General features: G+C 40.8%; 1 protein-coding gene across 1 annotated transcript in view; it reads right to left on the reverse strand.

Annotated features, from left to right (window-relative positions):
• The window catches only part of itga9 (integrin, alpha 9), a 47,420-nt gene that overhangs the window by 13,455 nt on the left and 6,248 nt on the right, over positions 1 to 27,717 (reverse strand). The window contains 14 exon segments of the mRNA XM_029450350.1: positions 1,669 to 1,816; positions 2,251 to 2,327; positions 3,310 to 3,462; positions 18,555 to 18,715; positions 20,532 to 20,676; positions 20,678 to 20,696; positions 20,811 to 20,856; positions 21,174 to 21,264; positions 22,263 to 22,357; positions 24,485 to 24,590; positions 25,036 to 25,173; positions 25,671 to 25,733; positions 25,825 to 25,910; positions 26,374 to 26,503. Coding sequence (XP_029306210.1) covers positions 1,669 to 1,816; positions 2,251 to 2,327; positions 3,310 to 3,462; positions 18,555 to 18,715; positions 20,532 to 20,676; positions 20,678 to 20,696; positions 20,811 to 20,856; positions 21,174 to 21,264; positions 22,263 to 22,357; positions 24,485 to 24,590; positions 25,036 to 25,173; positions 25,671 to 25,733; positions 25,825 to 25,910; positions 26,374 to 26,503 — 1,458 coding nt within the window.

Raw genomic sequence — 27,717 nt, forward strand, 5'->3', positions numbered from 1 at the left:
GAAAATAGTGAAAAATGTCCGTCCCAGTTTCTCGAAGTCCAAGATGATGTCTTTAATTATCTTGTGTTGTCAGTCCAAAACCCAAAGATATTCAGTTTAATATGATATAAAACAGATTAATGAACTGTTAATCGATAATCAAAATAGTTGCCGATAATGCCACTGCCAGAAATACAATGGCACAAAACATCTGACACAGCTAACAATTCAGAGATAAAAAAGAAAATACAGAAGCCGGTGCAACTGTCTCTGAATCCCCTGGGAAGTGAACGCTCCTGAAACCAATTCACCTTCACAGCTTCCTGACAGCTTGTGTTGCAAGAACAACAGACAGATAACACACCCCACTCTCAAATATGAAGGGGGAGTGCTAAGTTCACGCTTCGCTCACTGGAGAAAAAGCCTCAGGGGAGGATTGGGAGTTGACCTTAACTTTGCAAAAAGGGGTCACATCCTCACCTCAGACTTTAGAAATTAGAAATGTCTCAAAAGGCATATGGCAGTAAATCTGCTCGGTGGCCTCTTTGTCATCTCTTCATACTGTTCACTTCCTGCTCCCTTTGTGCAGTGGTCCACCCTGACTTATCAGGTTCCAGAACAAAATGAGCCTCTGTGGCTGCTGGTAACATGATACTTAATTAGTTCATTAGATTAGCTATGAAACTCAAACTGAAACACTGTTTTTCTAATATTTTCCCGCAGCATGTATTCTATTTAAATTCAATTTCAGCTTTGTTGGGGGTATCGCAGGTTGTGTGCTTTACAGAGATGATCTTATCCATGACAGGGCATGCAAAACCCAGCTGCAGGATAAACACAAGGTCCATTATGAAAGGAAAAGCCTTCTTGATGGATGTTGTCCCCTCTAGCATCTGCTGAGCCGGTGCAAGCTTGTGTCAGAGCGCTCTGACTGACTGACGTGGCCAAGTGAGCAAACAGACGTGAGCAGAGGCGGCCGCTGTGAAATCCATCCGCATACAGCACAGCGGGTTCTCGAGGAAATTCTCTCAGGCTTAATGTGGGATGGCAGTGGGTAGAAATTTTTTTAACAGAGACAGAATGCAGATTTTTTTTTCTGTTTGAGGTGAAAGAGTGCAAGGAAAAGGCCTGATCAGTATCTCCATGAAGGTCAGTCATAATCCTCACTTTACCGCGTTTACCCCATAAATTATAGCCCTTTTTATACATGAATACTGCGATTTGTCCGGTACATAAGTCAAGCTTGTGGGAATATGAAGTATGCGTGTTCTGATTTGTTCTCATGCACTCAGCTCATATGTTGTTGACATGGTGTGTCTGCCTTGAATGAGTCAGAGAAGCGTGTGACAGCTCAGCCAGAGGAGCTGTGAGACGGGACAGCTGCTGCTCTGCTCCACTTCGTCCTTTCATCTTCAGGGCTGCCTACACAGCTCCGGTGAAGCTTTAAATTAATCTGTCCTCTCGCAGGTCCGTCTTTCTTTCTGTGCTTCACTGTTTAGACTGCGCTCCTGTCTTTTTAAATAAACCGTCTTTTATGATAGAAAGTGATGATATGCAGCTGATACGTATGTGTAAAATGTGGCTCTCCACTTTATCAACATCTTTTCAGCCAAACAGCCAAATACATTTCAGAAACAAACATGGCACTCGAGTAAATAAACAACAGATACTTCAACAAGAGTAACAGACCTTTTGCCAGAAGTTGATGTAGAAAACTTCTCTGGAGAAGTTGAAGTAGATGTTGGTGTCGTAGGCGTCGTCCCCAGTGTTGGAGATGGTCAGGTTCAAAGACACGTTCCTCACTCCTCCGAGAGCCAAATGGGGTTTGCTATGCAACCTGATGGGAAAATAATGCATTTCAGAGAATATATAAACTTCTTACAAGAACTTGGGGATGTCACAGAAGCAGCAGTAAGCTAATATTAATATTAACAAGGAGTTTAAGTTTTATTTTGACATTTTTACTTAAGTGTAAGTTAAGAAGAGAGACTTTTAAATGCTCGTTTCGGGAATAAAAAAAGATGACGTAAAAGATGACGACTGCTTACCATGACAGACACATGCTGTCACTAAATGTACAGAGAACAAAAGATGCACAATAAAAAGAAAGGGAACTCCCTAAGTATGGAAAAACATATGGATATCCTCCAAGCATGCGTCATGGTTCCACTCCCCACACCCATATGGCCTATGACGTCAGCTCGCTTCCTCAGTACTGAGGAAAGCCAAGACACAGACTGAATCCAAACTGTGAAGTTGAACGTTTCTTACCCAGAAAGCAACAGTTTCCCGTGAAGCCTCAGGTCTGCAGCACAGTCGTCTGACAGGCAGTTCTTCTCGAACCAAGTCTGAAGAGGAAACGGCAAAGTACACAGTTCATATGACCTCATGCTGTCCATGCACTGAACACACCGACTCCACATTCAGTCTAGGGGGCAGTGTTGGGTTGTTGTTCGGGCTACCCAGGAGTTTTTTTTATCCAGGAAGGCCAACATCTTTAGTCTATCTGATCTCTTTTAATTAGTCGGAGGCCGGTCTTTGGTTTGAGGCTAAATCATGAAAGGAAACTTAAGTAAAGCGGAAAAGTTCGATGTAACCTTGATGAGTTTTAGATAAATGGATTCTGGAGGTGTTGAGAGACGCAAATCCCACCGTTTCTTAAGAAGTGCAGACAGTGGGGAAACACATGTGGGGCAGGTTAGAGGTGGTCGCAAAGAAAATAAATGAATCGGTCTTTTTGGATTCCACTCAAGAAAAGCTAACACAGACAATAATAAGCTGGTAAGTAACCCGCACCAAATGATTATAACCTCAATTTGAGCTATTTCCTTCATTCCTTCTGTGGTCCAAGAGAAGACACGACTTTGTTCTTTATAATCAATTGAGGAGATGCAGAATCAGAATAAAAATAACTGTTGGAGTAATTATCCTCATCTGCCTGCACCAAAGCACTTCTATATCAAAGTGATGCGGTATCTGAATTGTTTACCAATAGAAATCAAAAACTACATTGAAAGAGGTTTAAATGAAAAAGCAACACATTTTGTGCTCATTTTCTTGCTCAGAACAATAAATGCTGTATTTGATAACAGCTATAATCATCCATTATAGTATATGAAAGTCCTACCACAGGAAAATAAATGTCCAATGATCAGGGTAATGATCACCTTTCTCTAAACATCTTTTCTCTGGAAATGTACTTCCACCACACATCAGACATTGGGAAGACCTGAAACCTTCGACATCCTAATTTAAGGGAATTTCTACACATTTAAAGATCAATTAATCCCAAACAGCACATAATTTCTTCACAATTTCACAATAGTTTACCTCATTCCTCGCTGCGATCTTGTTTCCTTTCTTCCATCGTAGCACTGGCTTGAGCGCAGGCAGGTCTCGCGTTTGGTCTCCCGTCAGCACATGCTTCCCAAGGCTGTAAGTCACCTCGAACGTGATAGCTGTGAACACGTCCTTCACATCTTTCTGCAGAGAGCATAAACAAAACACAAAACTAATTAAAACTAGTATCATGTAACAGCCTGCCTAAGTCATTATGGTAATTTAACATCTTTCTCCAATTGACGCCTGGCGCAAAGACCACCAAAAGATCATACAGTGTGGATATGATGTTATGACTGTGGTCGCTGGACCAAAGATCCACGGGTTTGAATGCAGATGTAAGTATACTGATGAGCCACAAAATGATCTGAATTGGTTTGAATGGATGAGTGACACACTCTCTCATTAATTATTATTTCAATCATTCATTTTGCGGAAAGTAAAAAGAGCCACGAATAAGTTATCCGAAAATGAAAGGTTTTTTTCAACCTGCTGGCACTGCCTCTGAGAGATATCTTTGAGATCCTGGCGGCCTCGTCTGAGACCACAAGAGAAGTGTTTGATTTGGCATCAGGTTTGGAAACAATATAGCAAGAATGAAAACAGAGAGCTAAATATGATCAAATCCCATATCTTCATTAGATGATGGTGCTGAAAGACGTACATGGCAAAAGCAGATACTGAAGCTGATTGAAACTCTTCTGTCCATTACAGTTACACTCAGCCCTTTGAAGGCAGCTCTGGCTTCGGTCTAAAAGCCGCAGCAAAAAAACTGATGTCTACCAACATGGAGCCAAACCCACAATATAAACACAAAGGTCTTCCCCGGGTTTTCCGGTGGTCACTAAGGCCACTCGTTCTTTTGCGCTTTCTCTCTTTTGTCCATTATTGCAGCATTTTCCAGTGTCCACCCTCCCATCCTCTTTCCTCGGGCAGAACCAGTCTGAACACATCACCAGTGGAGAACACAGCCAATTCATCAACAGCGAGAGAGTTATAGCAGGAAAGAGAAAACCTTAGTTCAGGACACGAATAGACAAAAACAGAAGATTTGGGGCTCATTTGGGAAATAGTGCTGCACACAGATAAAGACCAAAGAAATCTGGACTCATATGTTCTCTTGATATTTGATTGGCTCTACCACTGGAAGTTTAAAATAGTTTTGTAAATCACATCTCTGTTCACTATCAATGAATCTGTCCAATATTTTCTTGATTTATCAATTAGTCGTTTAATTTATACAATTTCCCAGAGCCCGAGCTTCAAACTGCTTTGTTTGACCGACCAACAGTCAACAGTCAAAGATATTCAGTTCACCATCACGAAAGACTAAGAAAAAAACAGCACATAGTTACAGAATATTTTTTTTCTCCAATCAACAAATGGATTTTTCCACTAATTGCTTCATCTCTAATTGAAAATGAAAACAGTAATTGTCCATTACCACAGTAGAACTGGTCAATAGCATAAGTGTAATAGCACTGTAGATGCAGGGGGTTGACCTCACATCCATCACTGGACTGCAGTTCATGCCTCATTAGACTTATAGAGACGGTGCTGTTCTAATAGCATGTCGTCTCAGCTGGGAGGTAACATGACACAATGTTGTAGTCAGTTCTGAACAAGAGGTTGTATACTATGTGAGGCACTGGCGAACGACTTAATAGCCACTAAAGCAGAATGCTTGAAATGGCCCATGTCCGCTGGCCTCTGAGTGAACTGACCCCCTGGGAGATGACTGCTCCGAACTCCCAGCGATTATCTCACATTTTCATCAACCGCAGGAGAAGTGGGGGTCATAATGACCTGAAATGAGATGTGGTGCTTTTGAACAATCTCATGCTTAAAGAAGGGCTTTTAAGTACAAGTAAATAGGCATAATCTTTCCATCCTCTAACAGAGCATCTAATAGTATGCACATACAGGATCTCTTTCTTCTTGACACACAGGATGACAGGCTGCTAACTAACTGGAGAGCTCCCAAGACACGCAGCAAGCTCACATTAGGAGTGCCAGAGACCGTTCGGTAACACTTGGCCTTAGCTTTTATTGTCCCTTGATCAATGCTGCCAATTGCCCCACCCAGATCCACGCCCCTGGCCCATTCACCTACTCCCTACTGATCCTGCTTTTAATTCTTGTATTTATGGAACAGTGGAGTTCCTGAGCTCCAGCTGAGAAGGACACCGGCTAGTGTTAACTGCCTGCTAGCTATAATTTTCTGGAAAGAAAAGCAACAACTGTTCCTTACATGCTGGTGAAGCTTGTGACAGGTCATTCTCTACTCAAAGGCTTCCACTGTGTTAATCCTCATTCAGATATAGAGGCCGCAGGGTGGGTCTGTGATCGCAGGTCAGATAGAGCCATTCTGGGATTCAGGTTATTTAAAGACCATTACAATGAACGTGAACATATAAAACAACAGGTTTATATCAGTTTATACCTGTTTTAATAGTTACTATATGCAGTTTAAATCAAAAGTTTACTTCATAAAGAAGTAAACTCATTCTTGCTCACTTGTCTGGTATGAGCAGTAGCTTATGGTGGCTAAAGTTAGCTAATGTTAGCAATCTTTAGACATTATTGATGTGTTTGCTGACTTTATGACTCTTTCCCCTGGTGCTCACTTACACTATGTTTAAGTATTTCACAGATTAACATTTATATGGGTTTATCATCTTAACAATAATCAAAACAAACGTAAACACACCATTACGGAGGCATGGTTATCGTTTCCTACTTTGGGTCCGATTTAATTTGCTTTCTTTCGGGTCTCTACGGACGTCTTTAAGGCAACTGGCTCGAGAAAATCTTGAAAAATGAAGGGTGGCATCGTCCTGTAATTACCACTTATGGCCATAGACTTAATCTTTCAAATGATTCTCATGCCATACGTTTTTTTTGGGTGGTTACAGACCTTAATGTCCACCAACATAAGTTGTTTAGAGTTTCGAATATGTCTGGTGTTTTGCTCATTGACAGCTATTTCTGCCTGGAGAAGCAAACAACCAATCAGAGCTTTATATGCGGAATTTACAATGTGGATGTCATCTTCCTACATAGTTACCTAGCTACACCCACGAAGAAGTAGCAACAGAAAGTTAGCGACAAAGTGTGAATGAGATGGACCCAGCTTTGGAGGTTGTTGTTAGTCAACTTAGAGAAACAACAGCACCACATTTGCATATTAATAACATAACTGTTATTATACTTATTATTATAATTAATAATAACTGCTTCTAGCTTACATGTTGACTGTAAATGACGTCAGCAACTTAGATCTGTTTAGGGGTGTGGTCTGCTTTACTAACATTAAACTTTGTTTAAAACCACTATATATATATTCTTTTGTTGGAGTATCCTTAGAGAGGGAAATACTGCCAATAAAAAAGGTAAATTTCCTGCATGGCCACTTAAAAATAGTCCGAAACCTCTCATCATCCCAAGGACAAAATTACTTATTAATGGTTCCAGTCGTATGCAGAGATGCCAGCAAACTCAGCAGGAAGCAACTGTTTTCCAGCAGTTCCCACCACATTTTGGAAACTGTAAATCCTCAACTATAGGACAAAAAAATCTGCATGTTACAGCGGTTGCAATCTTTAATGACACACTTGATACAGAGTCTGCCTGTATGCATATTCATATAGTTAACTCACAGGATGGAGGACAGCTTGCCACTCTGCATGTTTTGAAAGAAAACAACTGGGATTTAACCCTTCACCTACAACACCCCTTCTCAGTGGAACAAGGTTTCTGCCAATATACTATCTCAATGTTTATGTTCACACTTGGGATACTTTTCTTTGGTATAGCAGAGCATAACTCCTACCTTACCTTCCATTTCCCCCCTTCATTTCCCTCTCTGCTGCCTGTATGGCTCTTTCATACGTTAATTAATCTGACTTAATTGAACATCATTAATAGATTTCACCCTGATCTCTAGTTGAGATGTACTTTATACTGTAGTATAAACTCCGATTCTCACATGTTAATCTGATCAACAAGATGGCAAACTGCCCCTGCATGCTCACATAGCTGCTCCGCCATGGTGGGTGCGGGGTGAATGACGTCAGGCAGCGAAAGGCTCTGATCCTCAGTTTAAACGCCTCATGCTTGGCTGAAATGCACAAGAGCTCCACTCTCAGCCAAACCATTGCCTAAAAAAGCATATAGCTTAAGCCCGGTCGTGGGAAGTCTTTATTAACTTGTGAGTGAAACGTGCACACAGCAGTCCATATTAGGACAATGGATATTTGGATGACTTGCAGGTTGAGGCCATTTCATTCAAGGGCTAAACGCCAGGGAATCTTGGTTTAAATGGAAAAAGCTTTTTAGTTAAGTGATGAATGGATTCAGCCTGTCAAAGGTCAGGGTTATGTGTGTGTACTGGGACACAAGGAGACGACTTGAAATTGAAAGTATTTACAGTAATGTCTGCAGCATATGGCAGACATGCACTTAGGCAGCTTATCTCAGTTTGTCCATGAAAAAAAGTCGAGATGGGGACAATTGCTAAAGTTTTTTGTGCGTGTTACTCTCTGCCAGATTGACTGCTGGTCAAACTACGGCAGCTGCTCAACTCAGAATAGGTTAACAGATGTTGAGAAGTCTAGAATGACAAATTGAGTGGGACTCGGAAAGAGTGTCGTCCAATTGTTTTAGCTAGAAACCTTTTTGAGTATGAACAGCTTCATTCTGTCTGTGAAAACAATCCTCTTGGTCCTCAATCTTTCTGGTCACGTGTCACGACAGAATGTCAGAGTGAACCTACTTTGACACTATAGATTCTTAAAACTGACAAAACTGGCAAAACTGCTAACTCTATTCTTATACCAAAACAGATCACACATCTATTAAGAAGTCCCATGGCTCATACATATATTTAACATAATTCCTTTTGGTTTGATCCCTTCTGACTTGATTGATCTGTTGAACTTCACTCATAACAACCACCCTTTACATCCTGATGAAATCCCTCAAGGAGCAGCTCCTCGGTTCAGACTGCTGTTGACCGTGACAGGATATTTAAAACATATTTTTGAATGACTTCCTTCAAGGACATTGTCAAGGACCTCTTAGTGAGAATGAGTGCAGCTGCCTTTAAAGCTGGTTATTTGTTACCGTTATGTCCTTTATGTGCTTTTCCTGTTGTTGTTACTGTTTGTTACTTTAACTGAGCCTTGGTTGTACATTTCCTGCAGCCAAGAGGATGCCCTGATTGGCTACACATTTCAAATGGAGGTGTTTTTCTGCCTCTTGTATATTAATGTAGTTATTATTGTATTTTTTTATTTGTCATTTTTCTGGTGTTATTTTAGTATTAATTGATTGTTATCGACATTTTGGGGCAGCAGAATGAGCTGTAAACCCATCACTGACACATTATCAGCTAATAAAGGTTATTGTTAGCTAATAGTTGTTTATTTACACATCCAGCAGACACGGCCATCTGGTGAATGTTAGTCCAATATCTCCTATTAGCTTTATTTTGATATCCTGAGGAAAATATCCGGCTAAACAGTTGCGGGCTGTAAACATGTTAGCAAACAGTTGCATATTTACACACCCAGTTAAGAAGCAACATTAGCATTCATATGGAGTCCCGTTTCTGATGAATATAAGTCCAACATTTACTCTTTTAGCTCTGTTTTGGGAACTCCTGAGGGAAATATCTGGCTCTTTAGCTGCTAAATGCTCCACCATGTTCACTAGCTAGTCGCTAACTGTGTCTGTCTGTTGTTTGGTGCTAAGCAGGTAGTGTACAGTGGGTTATGAAAACTATTGAGCTGAAAAGAGTTGCTCACTGCAGTCATAAAAGATGCTATAAGGGCTTTGAGAGTGAAACAAAACAGTTAAGTTGCAACCAGACAGCTAAACAATGAGCTCATGGGCACTATAAAGCTCAATAAGGACGAAGGGAGCTGCACATTCAGGGGATAATTCTCTGTAGGCTCATCACTACCAGAGACCCCTTTTCGTCACATTGTTTTCTCATTGTCATTTGACAAGCCACTTTAAACAAAATGTCTTCTCTTAAACAATGACATGAATCAGTGAAACTACCGATGTTCTTAATTACCCGTGTGGTTCAGGAAAGTTATGAGTCAACTAAAAACGCACTTGGGTTTTAATCCCTTCAGCCTGTCCAAAGCCAAATTATTTCTGAGTAATCTAAAAAAGACCAGGCTACCAGTCATACCAAATGTATGCAGTATGCCTTTGAAACCTGTTCCCATTCAACATGAGCCATGTTTACTCCAACCACTGGAAAATAATTCAGCCTGTCTAATGTTATAAGTAGTGGCAGTGCTTCTCAGATGTCTGTCCAGCTTCAGGCACTAACCTGATAAATGACACACTGCAACTGCACAAACTGTTGTGCATCCAAACACACTGTGCCAGAAACAAATCCAACGGACAAAGCGTTTCACAAGAGGGAATGACTGAGCTTATTGTACAATGTATCTAACAAAAGCAAATATGTTGTTATTATTGAGAGGGACTCTGGGTATATGAGTAGTGCTCATTTAATTTAATTCTGACTGACAGGTCAGGAATGTACCTTCAAATCAGAATTGTTGGTACAATGAGTAAGTCAGACATTCATGGAGTCATATTATTATAATTTCTCCTTTCTAACCATTTCTATTTGTCATTCTTTCCCTGCCTAAATCATTACTGTCTCATATTTTCACTTCTTTCCAGATGTATGTCGAGTTTGATGATGCATTTGCGAGGTCATTGCTATTGCCGGATCAGAATAGTCCTTAATTAAGATTTCCCTTTAATTCCAAACCCTCTTATACCCTCAACACCTACAACAGGTATAGAGAGAAAAATAAATAACTGTACATTTTCAAAAACAGAACACAGAATCTTGAGTATGCTTCCAGTGAAAACATAAATCAACCATATCCTAACCTTTAGCATTACTGAGAGCTGCTAGATACGGCTGTGTTGTAATGTCTCCCATGAGCAAACACGTATTTCCTCCCGGCTACCATCTCTTAACTGACAGGAAACGTACACTATCTGTACTGTCATTGATGAGGCTGCATCATAAATAGATAAAAACAAAAAAAAAGAATACCATGTTTTAGCGCAGCATGCACGCAGGAACACAGTATTTGCTATTAAAAATCCCTTATGAAACACACAAACAAAAACACACACCTCTTTGCTTCAGACTCTCCCAGGGGCGCAGATAAGAAGATATGCATCTCTTACGCCTCGGAGAATCCAAGTGTATTGAATTTATTGCTTTTTAAAGCATCGTTCACGTAAACACAAATTACAGGAAACTTTTATGGTCTCGCATGCATCATGAAGAAGGCATTCAACATTTGACCCTCAGACAGTTAAGACCACAGCTGGGATTTATAAAGGAGGAGAGAAAGGTGCCTCACGTCCCCCTGTGGAAAACAATCGCAGATGGAATAGGTTTACTGCTCAAACATACCAAATTCATCAGCATGTTATTTTTTACTACATTCTATCAACAACAGCTTGATTTAGCGCCAACGCTAAGTAAAGCTGAATTAGTGTATAATATCTGAATCTGAAATCCAGCCAGCCGCCTATAAATACACAGATGTGTTTCCTCATATCTCAGTTCCTCCTCACTTAACTCCCACATTGTGCTGTTCTCAACACATTTTTTGTTCCTGTGCTATTTTCAGTCTCATTATTACATCTCATGTGAGAGCATTACAAGGCTTTTCACTCTTAAAATGACCCCAAGGCCGTAAAGTTGAGTTCTAGCAGCAACAGGAGCAGAACTGATGGGAAATTAGTCTAACAGGTTCCTCAAATTCTCAACCTGAAGCACCCATCATTGCCTATCTACCTTTAACCCCTCGCTGATCTTTATTGCAACCCGGCTGACGAGCTTGGAGTCACCACAAGGACACATGCACGGCTTTCCTAAGAAGCAAAACAAACCTTGTGCTGGTAAGAAATATAGGAAGAATCTAGATGAGATCCTTTTAAGGAAGCAGTTTAGGGCCTCGAGAACCGGGAATGAAATAGAAACAAGGTGGATTTAGTCACCAATCCGTATTATGTGTAAGGCACTAATGGGAATTATACTAATACTACTAATAATAGGAAGAAGAAGAAGAAGAAGAATGAAGACTTCCTCTCTCGGACAGACTCCCCTCAACATCCCGGTAAACCTTCTTTGTGCATAAACAGGAAACTTGTTATCTGCACTCTTATGAAATTAATTGCAGAAGCACATTTTCCAAAAATAATGAACATTACTTAAAAAGGTTCACAGTTGCTGATATGTGCACCATGTACTGACAGTTTGAACAATACTGCACTGGAATTGAATGCTTTTGTTGAAAATTGCTATTTGAATCTCAGGTGAAAGAAACCCTCTGATAGATGAGATACGAGCAGGGAGGAGCAGCTCAAAATGTGCAGTTTAGTGTGCGTTTGTGTGTGTGTGTGTGTGTGTGTGTGTGTGTGTGTGTGTGTGTGTGTGTGTGTGTGTGTGTGTGTGTGTGTGTGTGTGTGAGTCTGTTCCATCCTGGTGATAGAGGAGGTCTCCAGATGCTTCCTGCAGCTGATTTTGTCACTGCGCGCAAAATCTGGGGCACTTTTACTTCACTGTTATTGTTGGAATCATTGTTTTTAGACATAGCCCTGATAAACTTGCAGCACGCCAACACTAATTTGTCAAATCTACCTGGTGAGGGCAGGTTACAGTCTCCACCGGACGCAAACAAGCGTCTTGTGCATATATGTGTTCCACTTCCTTTGTGGCAGATCCTGCCCGTTTACACAGGAAGCAGAATTTGAAGTTGACGCCACCACATCAGGAATATACACTAATATTAACAAACGGCTCAAGTAGTGGGAAATGATAACAGGGTCGCCGCCAGGTTGTTAAGGAAGCGCCATGACGATGCCAAGTATTGACGTAATCCCAGCCTTTTGTCTCATCCCGGTGTGGTGAAGCTCATCGTACTTGTGACGTTCTGATCCAACACGCACACACTGAACACCCGTACATGTTTCCTCTGCAGTGGAAGTGGGAAACATGGCGAGAGAAACTCTTTCATCGTGGTCAGACTTGGCCACACATTACGTTGCCTTGCGGGAGCATCGTGTGGCAGTAACGCGGCCAAAAGACTGCGGAAACATTTTGCCCAGCATGCTTAGCTGCCAAAATCAACAAATAATCAAATGTACCCAACCTTTGGTCGGTCTTGATATGAGTAACAATGAGGCATTTACTATGGCAACGGCATAGAGCAGGTCTAATGAGCAGCCATACCAAAAGTAATACCTCACTTACATCTTCAATGCACATGCATGAGAGGAACTTTATGAGAAATGCGACTTGTTTTACTCTAACAAACGTCTGTTGGCTGTGCACTCCCAAAGCAAGCCTGGAGAAGAACTGTTTAATGTTCACTCTGGCACGACCATGTAGGGAAATCCTGACCAAAATATTACCCTGAGCTAAAATTAACCTGAAAGCTCTTCTTTAGTATCCAGTGAATGGTATCAACACTAATACTTGCAGACAAAGCATTCAGCTGAACGTGTTCGTTTGTCAGTGTCTATGACATGTTCCACTCGATTTATTATCGTAGTGCACTGCTCGTATATTTAACTTTTTTTTTTTATTATATCCTTTATAAATAGACTTGCTGCCATGTGTAAAAAAAGACAGCTGGATATGATTACCTTCCTGCTATATACTTACATTGTATCAGCTCTCTTGGCCTGAGGTAAATGAAACCGGGGGAAAAGCATCAAGGGAATTGCACATTTCTGTTGAACTGTAAAGAGGCAAACAAAGCAGGCAGTGTGGCAGCGACCCCGCTCTGGGTTTCCACGTGCCAGACAGTGTTGAGGCTCTGGGACTTTGTCTTACTGGAGATTCTTTGGGACGCAGCGACAGGAAGTCCTGCTTTGCTTTACTCTCCAGGGTTTCCTGTTTGTCTGTGGAGAGCAGACTTAGGTCAAAAAGTAAGCGTAAATTATTTTTCAAATTAGTTTTGACTTCTTTGGAGGAACAGATTAGTAGATTTCACTGCATAACACGATACAAATACTGTCAGGTGAGTTGTCAATCACAGATACTTTTGTTGGGCCCAAGACTTCTCAGTCTTCCAGGTCTTGAAAAACACACTTCCTGTCCAGCACTATATCCATGAAGGTAAAGCAACTACAAAAATACCTTTTTTAACAAACTCTTATTAAACTGGGAACAACTTTTTCTCGATTAATCAATTAAACATCATGAATGTACAAAATGTCAGAAAATTGTAAAAGAAATAAAAAAGGTCCTTCACATTCTCCCAAAGCCCAAGTTGACACATTCAGATCGCTTCCTTTGATTGACTAACAGTCTAAGACCTGAATGTTTGTTGTAAAAGACTAAGAAAACATGCAAATGTTCAAACGAGGAGCTGCAACAGGTAACTTCTTGGCATTTTTGCTTAAAACATAACTTAAACAATTAATCGATTCTCAAAATAGTTACGGATTAACCACTTATCAATTAATCAACAAATTATTTCAGTTGTACTATCAACCATTTTGACTTTACCGTTTTCTAGAGCTTAATTTCAGAAGTCAGTCATTTGTGGATACAGGCAGATTGTTCTCTAGGTTATAACTGCATACAAGTCAAGCTAACAAATGAACCTGAATAATATAATATGAACAAAATTTAGCATGTAAACGATGGATCTTTCCACTAAATGAGATACGAATGAGGTGCAGTACGATGTTAACAAGCAGACACATTGGCAGATTAAAACATTAGCTCCTTTCAATTGAATTAGCTGAGGTAATGACACAGAGAATCTGCTTCCTTCTGTAACTTCATAGACCATCATCAGTCCATCTACCCAGTAGAAAAGCTCATACATTGCATTGCTCAAATCCCACAAGCCTCTCTAGTTTGTCACTCAGACATAAGAGACTGGTGATGGCGTCAGTTCATTCACTTTGACAGATACATGTTTATCCTGCAGATGCCCCACTAACAGCAGCAGTCATCACAATACAGTTTGGTGGACCTTTAAATACTCCGGTGGTGCTGAGCAAATGTTAGGGGGACATGAGATATAGGGCACATACTCAGTGGAATATAGGCCAGAGGAAAGCAGGGGGGAGAAAGTGAGCAGGATACTTTACAAGCTAAATTAAACAGACAACTGTTACAGGCACGGCTTTAAATGGCTATTCTGGCTCCTCCTTGGAGACTGCGATGCATCTACAGAGCTACACAATACCACTCATGACCACACATGGAATTGGCTCTTGGCATGATTTCAAGGCTCACGTGCGCTGTGATGGGACTGCTGGAGGGAAAACATGTAGCCTTTATGACCATGGATAAACTGCCAGAGACGTAAACATGCCATGAGATGTATAGATCATGGAAGAAGTGCAGCACATCCAAGAAAGGAATATTGTTTACTAAGACGATAAAATAAAGCAAAGCTAAGTGAGCAGTAACCCTCCACCAACTAAATAGAACTTGAATAATGAATAATGAATCCTTTATAGTTTATAGCATAGGTCTTCAACAGGGGGTCCGCGACCCCCAGGGGGTCCGCGGAGGTACTGCAGGGGGGTCGCAAAATTGTTTGTAGATAAAGCAATTAAAAAATATATATATATTTAAGTTTTTATTTTTTTTTATTTAAAATGTTTTATTTGCTTTGCCATTCACATTCCCTCCTCCGCTGTACTTCACGAAAGGCGGCGACACACACCTACAGTCAGAGACAGAGTGGAGGAAAGGAGAGGCGTGAACTAAAATACATTTCCGCTAATATCAATCAATCCACCAGATTGAAATATATCAACAAACGTTGGATGGATTGCCTTTAAATTTTGCACATTCATGGTTCCCAGATGATGTATCCCAATGGCTTTGGTTATCCCCTGAGTTATGAAATTATCATAATTAGCATATCAATTCTTGACTTATGGCAAAGAAAAGTGTTTTGTGAGGTCACAGTGACCTTGACCTTTGACCACCAAATTCTAACCAGTTCATCCTTCAGTCCAAGTGGACATTTGTGCCAAATTTGAAGAAATTCCTGCAGGCGTTCAGGAGAATGTGACGGATGGACACACCCGAAGACATTATGCCTCCAGAGGCATAAAAAGATACCAGTTTCATAAATATTTGTACTACTCCAGTTTTCTGTCCTTGCTGCCACTCTAATGACGTTAAATTACTGAGGCGTCAAGTTGCACATGAATAATACTCGGAAAAAAAACCTTCAAGCTATTTTACTACAACTTGAGACACTACCATACCACAGAAGGATACCATGCCAATTGTGCAAAATAACTTAATGCAACACATCAAGCTGAAGAATTCCTGCTCAAAGTTGGTGGTTTTCTTGTAAAATGACTCATTGCCGTCTCACGCACACGGCACCTCTGGTTATCGGAACCCCAATCAGTCATCACTGCTAGGAACTGTTCTCCCTTCCTAAATGTGAGGTACAGCTCAAGTAAAAGCCTGCATGGAGTTTATTTAGCTAAAAATAACCAAACAAAGACCATCTGGATGGCTGGTATGCTGTTGATCGATGCCAATGAAAACATGCTTAAAATTATCAGCATGAAAGACTTCGTAATTTCAGGAGAAATTACTCTTGAAAAAGTTATAGTTTGAACTATTAGCTTCTGTACTCCGCGCTCTCTGAATAACTCCAGTTGTGCCCTTGTGTTCTCAACACTGCATGATTTACTGAGTGGCAGGTCAATCTTTTGACTTTATGTCAGATGGCGAACAAATGGTCTGTTCCAGTCCTTTTTTTCTGCAAGTACAGTACATCATGTAGAGCAAACACTACTGTAACAGTGCCTTATTAAGTGTGGCTGTTAACTGAGGTCCTTTAATAATGTTTGTATTATTCATAAAGCCAACAAATGGGGTCGACAAATGGTCAGCGTAGTTACAAACGAGAGTAGCTCAGAATAGCTCATGGTCTGCTTCCACCGACCCCTCGTGTATCAGGGCTTGAGCAATCAACCCTGACGTGAGGGGTTTCCATCAGCAGCGCCGGCATGCAGCTCCAGTTGACACAACAGCAGCCCAGCACCCTGCTGTGACGCCAGCCTCAGTCCTGTGTTTTCCCTGTGAGTTTTAGCTGAGAGGAGGGTCGGGCGGGGGTGCGGATGCAGTCGGGCAACCAGCTGGTTCCCATTAGCATACCTCTTCTGGGGAATGGGAGGACTGGCATGTGGGCAGACACATGAGGAAGATAAATGATGCGATTGGTCATGCAGACTAGACCCATCTCAAAGCGGAGCCAGATCACCTCTGATTATGGTGATTCTTGACAAACACGGACTGTATGATGAAGGAGACTCCTGGCAGACAGCGATCATGCTAGGTCCCAATCTTTGTTCTCTTTACTTTTCATACCATTTCTAAGGTCATTTAGTCTCTAAACTGTTTGGAAAAGTTGTAATTTGGGCACCACACCTTTACCGTCCTGTGTGGCTTTTCAGATGTTGGTAACTCTGGGAATCTCACCTCTTATTTTAGCTGCTGAGCAGGTGGAGTTTGTGGCCATATAGAGAAAAAACAATAATCCACGCAGCTAGAGTGGCAACCGGGCTGCACTTCACACCTCAGTCAAGCCAAACCAAATACTCCTACAGACAAAAGACGTAATGTTTTCTGCGTCATCTGCTAACTTATATGCAAAGGCATAATGTGACATTTTTGGAAACACACTTCACAAATCACTTTCTCATATTCTTTAATAAGCTGGAGCCAGGAGACGGTAAATTTAACTTAGCATAAACACTGGAAACAGGGAGAAACCACTTGCCAGGCTTTGTTCGAAAGTGAAAAAAACCCCATCCATCAGCTTTAAAGGCCACTAATTAACACTTTATATCCTGTTCGCTTAAACCGTACAACAACTTTAATGTAAAAACGACAAGTTGAAGACTTCAGGAAGTTACCACACCCGGCCAATAAAAGGTTCAGCACATAACCCCTCGTGAATCCTCAACAATGTTTCCTGATATTTCCCAAAAAATCTATTCCTATAGCAACATCAAAGTGTTATTACATCCAGGAACATTAGTACCTTAAGCTGCAAAATACTGGCTCGTCCCTGAAGTAACATCTGGCCTGATGGATGACACTTAAAGTATAAGTGTGTTTATCTCACAGCTAGAGAGATGCCACTGATATGTGGCATCTATGAGCTACGACTGAGTGATAATTCACTCGGCCACCCACACACCTAAAGAAGTTTGGTTCAAGTGTTGAAATGTTTGATTTACTTTGGGCAGAAACACTACTTTACGTGACTTACCCTACTGTTAATGTTCTGCGTGTTAAACTTTAGATGGAGAAGTGAAAATTAAATCAAAAAAGTTAGATTATTTTATCCAGGTTCACTGAGGAGCCTGGATAAACACATACCAGTTGCACTAAGTAAAACTTGCTAACTGTGATGTGTATGTTGTGATACATAAAAGGAGATTGCTGCAAATGCTCTGTGTGCTATACACTCATTACAGTCTGAATGGTTGAAGGAAGAGAGCAAGGCGCGGTAATGACAGCCCCCCTCGGTCAGCAGCTCAGCCTCCCACGGTGAAAGCGCCTGGAGAGCACAGTTAAGAATGGCAGTGAAATTTACAGACCCGCGGTGGGCCTCCGCATTAGAGGTGAAAAATGGATGGTGCCCTCAGGACGGGGACCCTCTCTGAGGCTACACGGCTAAATCACAGAGGAACACAATAGAGGGACTATGTGATGACAAAGGAGACTCTGTTTCCTGTTTCTGTCAGTTTCTGCAGGCGCACACTTGAGCAGCATGGTTCCACGAACCATCAAGCGCCTGACTGTTACCTTTAACCTAACCCAGCGGCGTGACAGCTGAAGCCTGCTGATCCGTAGCATTCAGCTGCAGCAGCCGCTGCTCTTACATAAGAGATGTGATGGTCTTTAAAAAGACGTTCTTTTTCCTCTTGCTTTGATCTGTCTAAACATTTTAGCAGGAAACATACGGACCTTGACGCTCCAACCAAAAGCCACATAAACAGATAAGGAAAAAAAACAGACCGCATAAGCAAATAACTTGTATCACACATCAACATCGCAGGGTCATAGTGCCTGAGGTTATGTGAAAGCAGCTTAGAGATCAGCTGAGGACAAGAGCAACACATGGACAACCCAACACAAACACACCCAGCACTAAGACCAAAAAATCCAACCTTACCTTAACGTAGGCAGTGTAGCGCTGGCACTCCTGCCTGTTGATGTCCAAGCTGAGCTGCTGGCTCATCTGGCTGATCTGAGATCCGCTCTGAGTGAAGTAGACCCGGGAAGGCTGGCTCTTCTGTCGCTTATCCACATCAGCTGTCAAGTTATACAGCAACTCTGAGAAGAGACAGAAACACTGTTACACATACAGTAACATCAAGTGACAGCGATGGTTCCTTGAGTTAAGATAATCTTGAGAAAATCTTCAAGTATGCAGAGTTTGGTTTTATGGTGACCGCCATCAAACACGGGTAAAAATGAATTATTGCTTATTTCAGTAAATTAATGTGAGTCAGAGGGAAGATTAGAACATGTTTGACATTTCTTGGTCAAATCATCTGATATTACTTGAACAAGAGCCCTTTGTTCCATGTTGAGTAATGCAAACAGTTTAGATTTCCGTAGATTTAATGCAACTGCCTTTAGGTTTGCTACTGTGATGAACACTGACTTAGCATTAGCTTTGGAAAATCAGGAATTACAATTGCATCTTGAGCGAGACACAGATCTTTCATCCACAAAACAGCAAATACGTTAGCTAATTAATCAAGTTAGCTCAAACTGAATTTATACATAAAAAGAGACTTTTTTTGCTGATATTTTATTATTAACAAAGAAGTCATTTTCCAGCTGGTAGGACATAACTAGAATTACTGTGAAAGAGGACATTTCAATAACAACATTCCCGCTGGTCCCACCCCTGGCCTTAATAATATTGAGACACAGAACATTTTCAAATCTATTTTGAATTGAGAAATCATAAGCATGAAGTAAACATTACCAACATTTCCTGAGAAATCCATATATGGGCCTCTGGTCATTTAACAGCCATTACTCTGAATGAATCAGCCTCAGTCTGTAGTAATTGCATCAAGAGGGTGTCACACTGGTAAAACAGCGGGAACGGTGGCAACACACCCCAGTCGGACCAAAGCCTACTGTTTCCTCCGTCCAACAGAGGGAACGCCATGAGCTCACCCCAGAGGAGGCAAAGGAAGGTTTCATTAAGGGAGTCACCTAACACATCGTGCTTCACTTTCCATGGTGTTTGCCAGACGGCTAAACAGAGAGGCTTTATTGCTGCGAGCCCGAACGTAGTCTTTATGTAACGACAGGGCTACTGCTCCCCTGGGGGGCCGTGAATGACCACACCCAAACACTGGGACAGGACTGCACCTCAGTACTCAACAGGCACCGCACCCAAGAGCCAGTTAGACCATCGGCCAAACACACTGACAGGCCAAAGGCTAGCCACACCGGCCGTCTCCGAGCAATGGGGAGAATTGCTCAGCATGATCGTGTTAACAAATTTTCTCCATTTAAATGACCAAGGATCAAGGAGCGTACATTTCACTTTCTCACAACATTAATGACCAAAAGATACTCTATATGATTACCACCAGTGACACATGACTACTGAGATTTATGGCTTTGAGATTCATTTTCAAAAGGTGTGACTGGACGCTGGTCACCAAGAAATACACTAACTCACCATAAAACCACAGCTTGTAGTTTTTATATTTCTGGTTGTACGATTTAAACAAATGAGAAACAAAGTCTTTATTACTAAGTTTTAGCCACGCTAGTTGCCTGCTTTAAGTCTTTACTTTATGCTAAGCTAAACTACTGTAATCACCTCGTAGCCCTTTAGCTCCAAAGTTAGCACACAGACACGAGTGGTATTAATCTTGTAACCCTCTGCAAGAAAGCTAATAAGCTCATTTCCCAATAAATCAAATTATTCCCTGAAGTCACAAAAACTAAAACATGATTTGAGTATTCTGCATTCTGCTTTTTAGCTAGCTTACTTTTTTGGTATGGTGAAAATATGTTTATGTTTCAGTGGGATCTATGCAAGTAATATAAGATGGAGGTAGGTTTGTGTCCTTTTCAGTGTGGACTATAGTTTCTCTTGTTAAGGATTTGTCCTTACCTATCTGTCCGGGCAGCTGTCGTCCCTGGAAGAGCATGCAGACGGTGACGTTGAAACAGTTTAGGTTCTGGTTGTACAGGTGGCCCTCGTGGCACTGCGGTACAGAGATGTTGATGGAGACGGGCAGGAAGATGGAGACATCCACCTGTAATGACAGGCCGGGTCCTACAACCACATTGACCGACACAGGAACACAGTGTGAGAAAGACTGGACATAATAACATCTCAGAAGTAGAAAACAATAGTGCAGTGTCACAGAGAACAACCTGAGTTGCTCACCTCAGCAGCACCACACTGTTCGACATGAAAGCTCCAATAGTGACATCTGTAACAAAAAAACATAAATGTGATTTATTGGCAAAGCCAAAAAGAAGATATGATATTAATACAACACCTGCTGACAGCACTCTTTACACCTGCAAATACAAAACAATTCACAGAGGTCTTTAACTGTCATGCTGGCTAAGTCTGAATGTCAGCTTAAACAAGATGTCTCTATCACAAGTCTCAAATCAAATCACTGCTATTGCAAGAGAATGAGGGTCAAAAGCATGAGAGCGGAAGAAAAAAAACTAATGTTTAATGTTTTCAACTTATTATCCTGATGCTGTTAAGCCTTCATCCAGTCTGTTATGACCGTACCTGCGTATCCATTGGCATCCATGTCAACATTGCCAGAGATTGACTGGCCAAACATCTGCAGACCAGGGTTTACACTGCGCCCAGACAGTTTCTGTAACAGATAATACCAGCCTTCAAATAACACATGAGAGCCAACATGGAAAAATTGAGCACATTGTATGATTTGTTTTTGTTCTGGGTTTGTTTTTCATAGATGAATTATCTTTGTTTTTACAGATTTATAGTAAATAACACATTTGTTATCTTAGCATTAAGACGAAGCACAGGAAAACAGAGTTTAGAGTTAAGAAATACAACTACTAATTACTACTACTTAAATGGACAACATAAATTGTGTTAAATAGTGAGCTTTGGAGATGCTGGTAAGTGGATTGTTTGACATTTGTTTGATAACTTTAGTTACTTTGCAGATTCAGATTAATAATACAAAATGTATTCAACAAATAAATGATGATGTATTATTAGAGGTTAAGATAAAACTTTATTGATTTTGAAATTCACAAGCTACGTGGCAGTACATAAAACATTAAAGTAATGTACATATTAATGCATCCATAATTATAGTTCAATAATAAAATGGGCCATTCTGCATGATGAGTACTTTACTAGTTGTACACTAGTTGTTTGTGTTACTTTAAGTACATGTTGATGCTAATACTTTGTCATTTTACTTTGACATTTTGAATGTGGGACTTTTACTTGAAACAGAGTATTTCTACACAGTGGTATTGTTACTTTTACTTAAGTAAAAGATCTGAGTACTGAGTACTAGCAGTTGTAATGATGTGAAGGTTAAAAAGGGTGATTTTTTCATTGAAATACTTTATAATCCCTAATAAAAAAAGAAGCCGAAGCAGAACTGCTTGCTCCTCATTCAGAGCGACGTGGGTTTTCCGTGTTTTCCCATTCACCACCTGTGACCTAACCACACATTACTCAGCGACTTCAACAACTCAGCACACAAGGTGAACACATGGGTTTCATCAAAATGTAGCATGCGTTGGTAAAGCTACAGAGAAACTACTACAACTAAAGAAGAGGGAAAAGAGAATCACATTAGATATTCCAATGCTTAAGAAGAGTTCTTACCATGGAGTATTTGCTAATGATTCCTGTGGCATCCCCATGGTAGATATACACGGCTCCTCCAAAGTCATCCTCTTTAGGCGCTCCTATGGCTACATCTGAGAGACACACAGAGGACAAAAAGTGTTTGTGTGAAAAGGCACGCTTAGAAATGAATGAGTAAGTAAATGACTGTGAGTGTGTTTGTCAATGTGCACAAGAGCTTTCATTAATCCTGGGAAACAAGCTGTTACAGTAAGAGTCTTAATAGACAATCAAGTGTTGTTAGAGGCCATAAAAAAAACTTGGGCGACCTCTGAGAGAGTGGAAACAAGACTATAAAGTGCCGGCAAGAGCACTGAAACAATGTCTCCTTATCCTATTTTCACGGAAAGTCCATATATAAATGTTCTTTTTATAAACCAAAACACTTCCATGCCACGTGGTACAGCATACCGAAGCAGAAATGCTAAAACAGTGGCTCTTTTTAAGTAAATATTATATACTCATTATGTTGAATTAGATTCAAACAAGGGATTTGTTTTTAGTGAAACCAAATGTGTATTCTTATTTCTACAGTAGTTATTTCAAGTTAAATGGTAGCAGTTTGGTTAGATAAATAATTGTCAGTCAGCGAGCAAGTCTGGCTCTTTCGACACTCTGAGAGCGACGAGTTGCAGGATGAGTTATGCTTCCCAGCTGCCATCTTTCTCCGCACACACACACACACACACACACACACACACACACACACACACACACACACACACACACACACTTTGAACCAGGCTGCAAGCCTGAAGGCATATCTCACACGGAGATGAAACCGGGTAGCAGCTCCCAGAACTCGAGCCTGAGAGGGACACTAAGTCACTCAGAGCCAAGTCGATGCGAATGCCAGGAAAACAGACATCGTAAATGTATGTCTGTGTGTTTGCGTCTGAATGACTCTGAGCACACAAGGGTAAGAGAGGGCAATATTTTCTAAAGAGCGACCTCGCAGCAGGGTAAACAAAACTAAATGTGTGTGAAATTGACAGGTTTTTTTGTACCCACTGAGAATCTCAACCAGCCAACATTTGCTTGTGGGCTGCTGTGGGGTATTTAAACTGTGTGAATTTATTGCTCACCAAATGACAGAGGAAATAGATTTGTAATGGCAAAATGAACTGAATGCTATTGAAAAGTGACTGGATTATAGATTTATAGAGCAACATTACAAGACTAATACATATAAAAACATGACCCCAATCTGAGTTCTGACCTCTCACCAGTGACTCCAGTGTTACAAACGGTTTACATGCCCAGAGATAGTTTAGTGGTTAAAGGACAATGCCAGTAGTTTTGAATTTAAAGACCTCTTTTTTTGTACATTCAAGGACTCTCTGGCATCTGAGACACAAGAGGAAATTAATGTTTTGTTTGGTTGTTTTGCTTTGGATTGGATTGCAGAAGCTGCTTCATGAGGAGCATGTTATAAAGACTCTCTACTCTTTATGTATCAATAAACAACAATATTAAACTTCAACAATAACAATACAACATATGGAAACTGTTATGGACGGCCTGCTTCAAGTAGGTTTTAAGTTGCAGCAAGTTTCACATCTTACTGAAACTAATTAGAAACAGTAGCTGCCTGCAAAGTCAATCTTGAAAGGTGTTGCATGGTTGTAAAAATGGTCAACATCACTATCGTACAACACATATATACGTCAAACCTCCAGTCTGCTCGAGTATGTCAGGGGTTCTCAACCTTTTTGGCTTTCGACCCCTCAAAGTAAAGCGGTGCCTACTTGTGACCCCTTGTCACAGGTTTTAGATGCCGATCAGTTGTGAGCAGTAAAACTTCTCAGGTTGTGTTATTGAATTACTGTTTACAGCTCAAAGAGGAAATACGATCAATGCAGAATGCAAAAACACTAGGAGAGTACTGTCTCTTTTAAAACATATACAATACTTTATTAAACAAATAAACAATTTATTTATAATAAACATTTTTTAAATAATATAAAAAATATATAAGCCAACATGGAGGGAAGTCCTAATTGTGCTGAGAAGAATGCAACATTTGAACATCTACAGTGACAACAGAGCAAACGTCACCTGCAGATGAAGACCATGTGATACAGTCACATGCGCCAGAACAAGCAAGTAAGTGGACGTTGAGAGGATATCGTTATAATTGATAAAAACGTCTTTATGAAGTCATAAACAGGCCGTTTTTAATAAGTTATTAATGTACTGACCTTGATATCCATCGTCATCTATGTCTCCGATTGCGGCGATGCATTCTCCAAAGTGTGCATTAAAAGCATTGTCGCCACTCAAAACAGCTTCCTCCTCCATCACCCCCTGAAACAGAAGCAGGGAAGAAAACTGTTTAATTACTGAGCTGGCAGAAGAAAAAAGAAATGTCCTACAGTATACTGCTGCAGTGAAATGATTGCAGCTCGCTGATAAAAATGATTTGTCCATGACTGCGGTTAGTTGGCTTTTATCCAAACAATTTAACAACCAAACAGACGGTCAACTTCCTCGCAATAACTCATAAATACAAAATGTACAAACAGAAGCTCTGGTCTTGGTCGGTTAAATCATTTCACAGTCGAGTCTCACAATGCTCCACTGTGTTATTCTATCATCGTGATAACAAACACGGTCAGAAAGAAATCAAACATGAACATGAGCTAAAATTGACACTGCAGACGATAATAGCAGTACAGAAACATGGACATACTGTAGTAAAATACATCTGATCGTGTTCTCATGTTCCCGTTGACCCACGGATCCCACTCACATTGCCCTTGCTGAGGTACACAGATACCTGGCCCTCGTCCCGGAGCTGGCTGTGCATGGGTGCCCCCACCAGCAGGTCCGACAGGCCATCCTGGTTCAGATCAACTGCACACAATGAGGAGCCAAAGTAAGAGCCCATCTGGAACCAAGCCGAGCCACAGAGCAATGGGTCAGATCACAGACACTTCTTCTTCACTTCATACCATTGACATACGATTCACGCTCTGACTGGATTTACTTTCCCTTTTATATCTACACCAGCATTAAAGCATCTACAAAACGTGCGTCCTAAAGCCACCCTGACCTCCTTTGATTTACTCCGAATGGAAAGCATTAGCTACCTCCCTGCTTTTGTTTCTGGCAAAGTGTGTTCCTTCTTTAAATTGCTGTTGCTGTCTATACACTTGAGGCAGACATAAACAGTGCAGTTCTGACAACAAAGCAATCAGAGTAGCGTGTCTGCAACACATCACAAGAATCAACTACATGATCCCTAGGGCAGATTAGCTTACATAAAATATGGTTTTATAGTAAAACAATAGCCTCAATGTAAAATACTGTATGTGCTGCATAATGATTGGAAACAGGAACGTCAGAGACCTTTGGAAGAATATAAGAGCACATCTGAACTCATACCATTTTCCCTGAAGCTTGAAAACTCTTCACCAAAGACGCACCGTCGATTTTGAAGATGTAAACCTGTGCGGGAGAAAAATGAATTAGTGTAGCGAGCAACACCGGAGGAGTTCAACTCAACAGCTGGAAATAAGACAAAAGAAGAATGCCCTACTTTTCCACTGCCACTGTGCTGAGGCGCCCCTGCAGCTATGTCTATCAGATTAGGAGAGGAGAAGTGTCCCGCAGTGACGGCATATCCTGGAGACACAGATAATAATCAGTTACAGCTTCTTTGGACTCATATATTTGTGTAAGTGTCAGGGCTGTGTATTAGCAAGAATCTGGCGATGCGATATGATACGTATCATGATACAGGGGTGACAATTCAATATATCGCTGTTATTAGTATTTTTTAAATCTAATTTTAGGAAAACTGTCATAGTATAAAGAACACATGTGCATTCGCATTTTTTACAGTCCGTTCAACATCATAGCACTACTATGTGTGCCATCTGAGCAAAGGAATTAACATTTGCCTATATCTGTAAAAACATTCAAACATATATATATATATATATATATATATACATATATTATTATTTAAGTTAACAAATAAAGTCAATAAAAAATGTATACAGACAGTGTTACTGTACAAACAGACTGTATATTTTTTTTACTTAAAAAACACCCCGAACAATCACCCTCTTTATCAGGCTCTCACCAAGGTAGCTGTATCTGTGTGAGTCCACGTCTTCTTTGTTCGGGCTGGAGAAAGAGTCAGAAGTCAGGTTGTACACCTTGATGGTCCCAGTCCAGTAGTATGACCCCGGTGCCCCCATCACCACCAGCTCCTGAAAATGAAAACCACATTCATTCATATGGCTGTGATTCACCTTCTGTCTGCACAGCTAAAGCCTGCTGGAGAAAAAAGGGGGAGGAAAAAAAAAAGAAAAACGCTGCTGGGTGAACGTCTGGTTAACCGACGGCCACAGACTGGTTTGTGCTATCTGCTCTGGACCACACAGCCAGATGGCATGCAAGCTGAAGCTGCCTCCTTTGATGTGATGAGGAATTCAGAGCCCAAGTAAAATGAGTTGTTCGCAGCTTTTTGTTGTGATGCTCCACGGCTATTGAAGAGCACGACAATTAATACTCTGCTTCGGCTGCACTGGAAGTTCAGCCCTTGCTCACAGTCCGGATTTTCACACCTGATTTTTAGTCAAACCTGATACTATGTCATCTGTCTCAGAGGATGTGTAGTCACCACTGAGAACTCAAACAAACTGAACAGCATAGGCAGTAAAGACCTCACTCAGAGGTATATATCCTCTGTGCTGTGGTGTCCAAAATCTGAGCACCATGGTTCAGACAAGGATAAGGTTTAACAGTTGGACATCTTTTCTTTAAATTCCTCACATTCTTTCAAGGGGGGTTGTTCAAATGCTTTAACAGATCAACGCTGACGTGCTCAGTCTGGATTTGATGACTTTCCTTTTGGTTTTAAAACATTAGGTTCCTTGTGGAAGCAAACAGGCAGGGGGATCATGTGGAATTATCCAGTATTGGTATCTATGAAAGGAAAAGCTCTTTTTTAATTCAGAGTTTGAGGCTGCTACTAATGATTATGTTCTTTATCAATTAATCTCCTGTTTATTTTCTCAGAAAATAGTGGGAAATGTTCATCACAGTCTCCCACAGCTGTCATCAAATGTCTTGTTTTGTCTGTCCAACAGTCCAAAACAAGATATTCAGTTTACAATGATAATAAACATTGTGAAACCTCAGAATGATGAGAGTTTCTGCTTAAAGAAATGACTTGACTGATGAATCGATGTTTAAAAAAGCTGTGTTTAAAAGATTTCTGTTCATTGACCAATCGATTAGTTGTTTGCAGCTCCTAGACTAGAAAGCTAAAACATGAAAAAAAAAAAAAAAAAAAAAAAAGGAACACATTACGTGAACTTTTCCTCACTCTTTCTCAACAATGAGAATGTTTTCCCCCTTAGGGCAGAGCTGTGCTCCGAGGACACATTTTGAAGTCACTTACAGTCCACTGTATTTTACT

This window comes from Cottoperca gobio, chromosome 15 (genome assembly GCF_900634415.1).
Source record: "Cottoperca gobio chromosome 15, fCotGob3.1, whole genome shotgun sequence".
Classification (NCBI taxonomy): domain Eukaryota; kingdom Metazoa; phylum Chordata; class Actinopteri; order Perciformes; family Bovichtidae; genus Cottoperca; species Cottoperca gobio.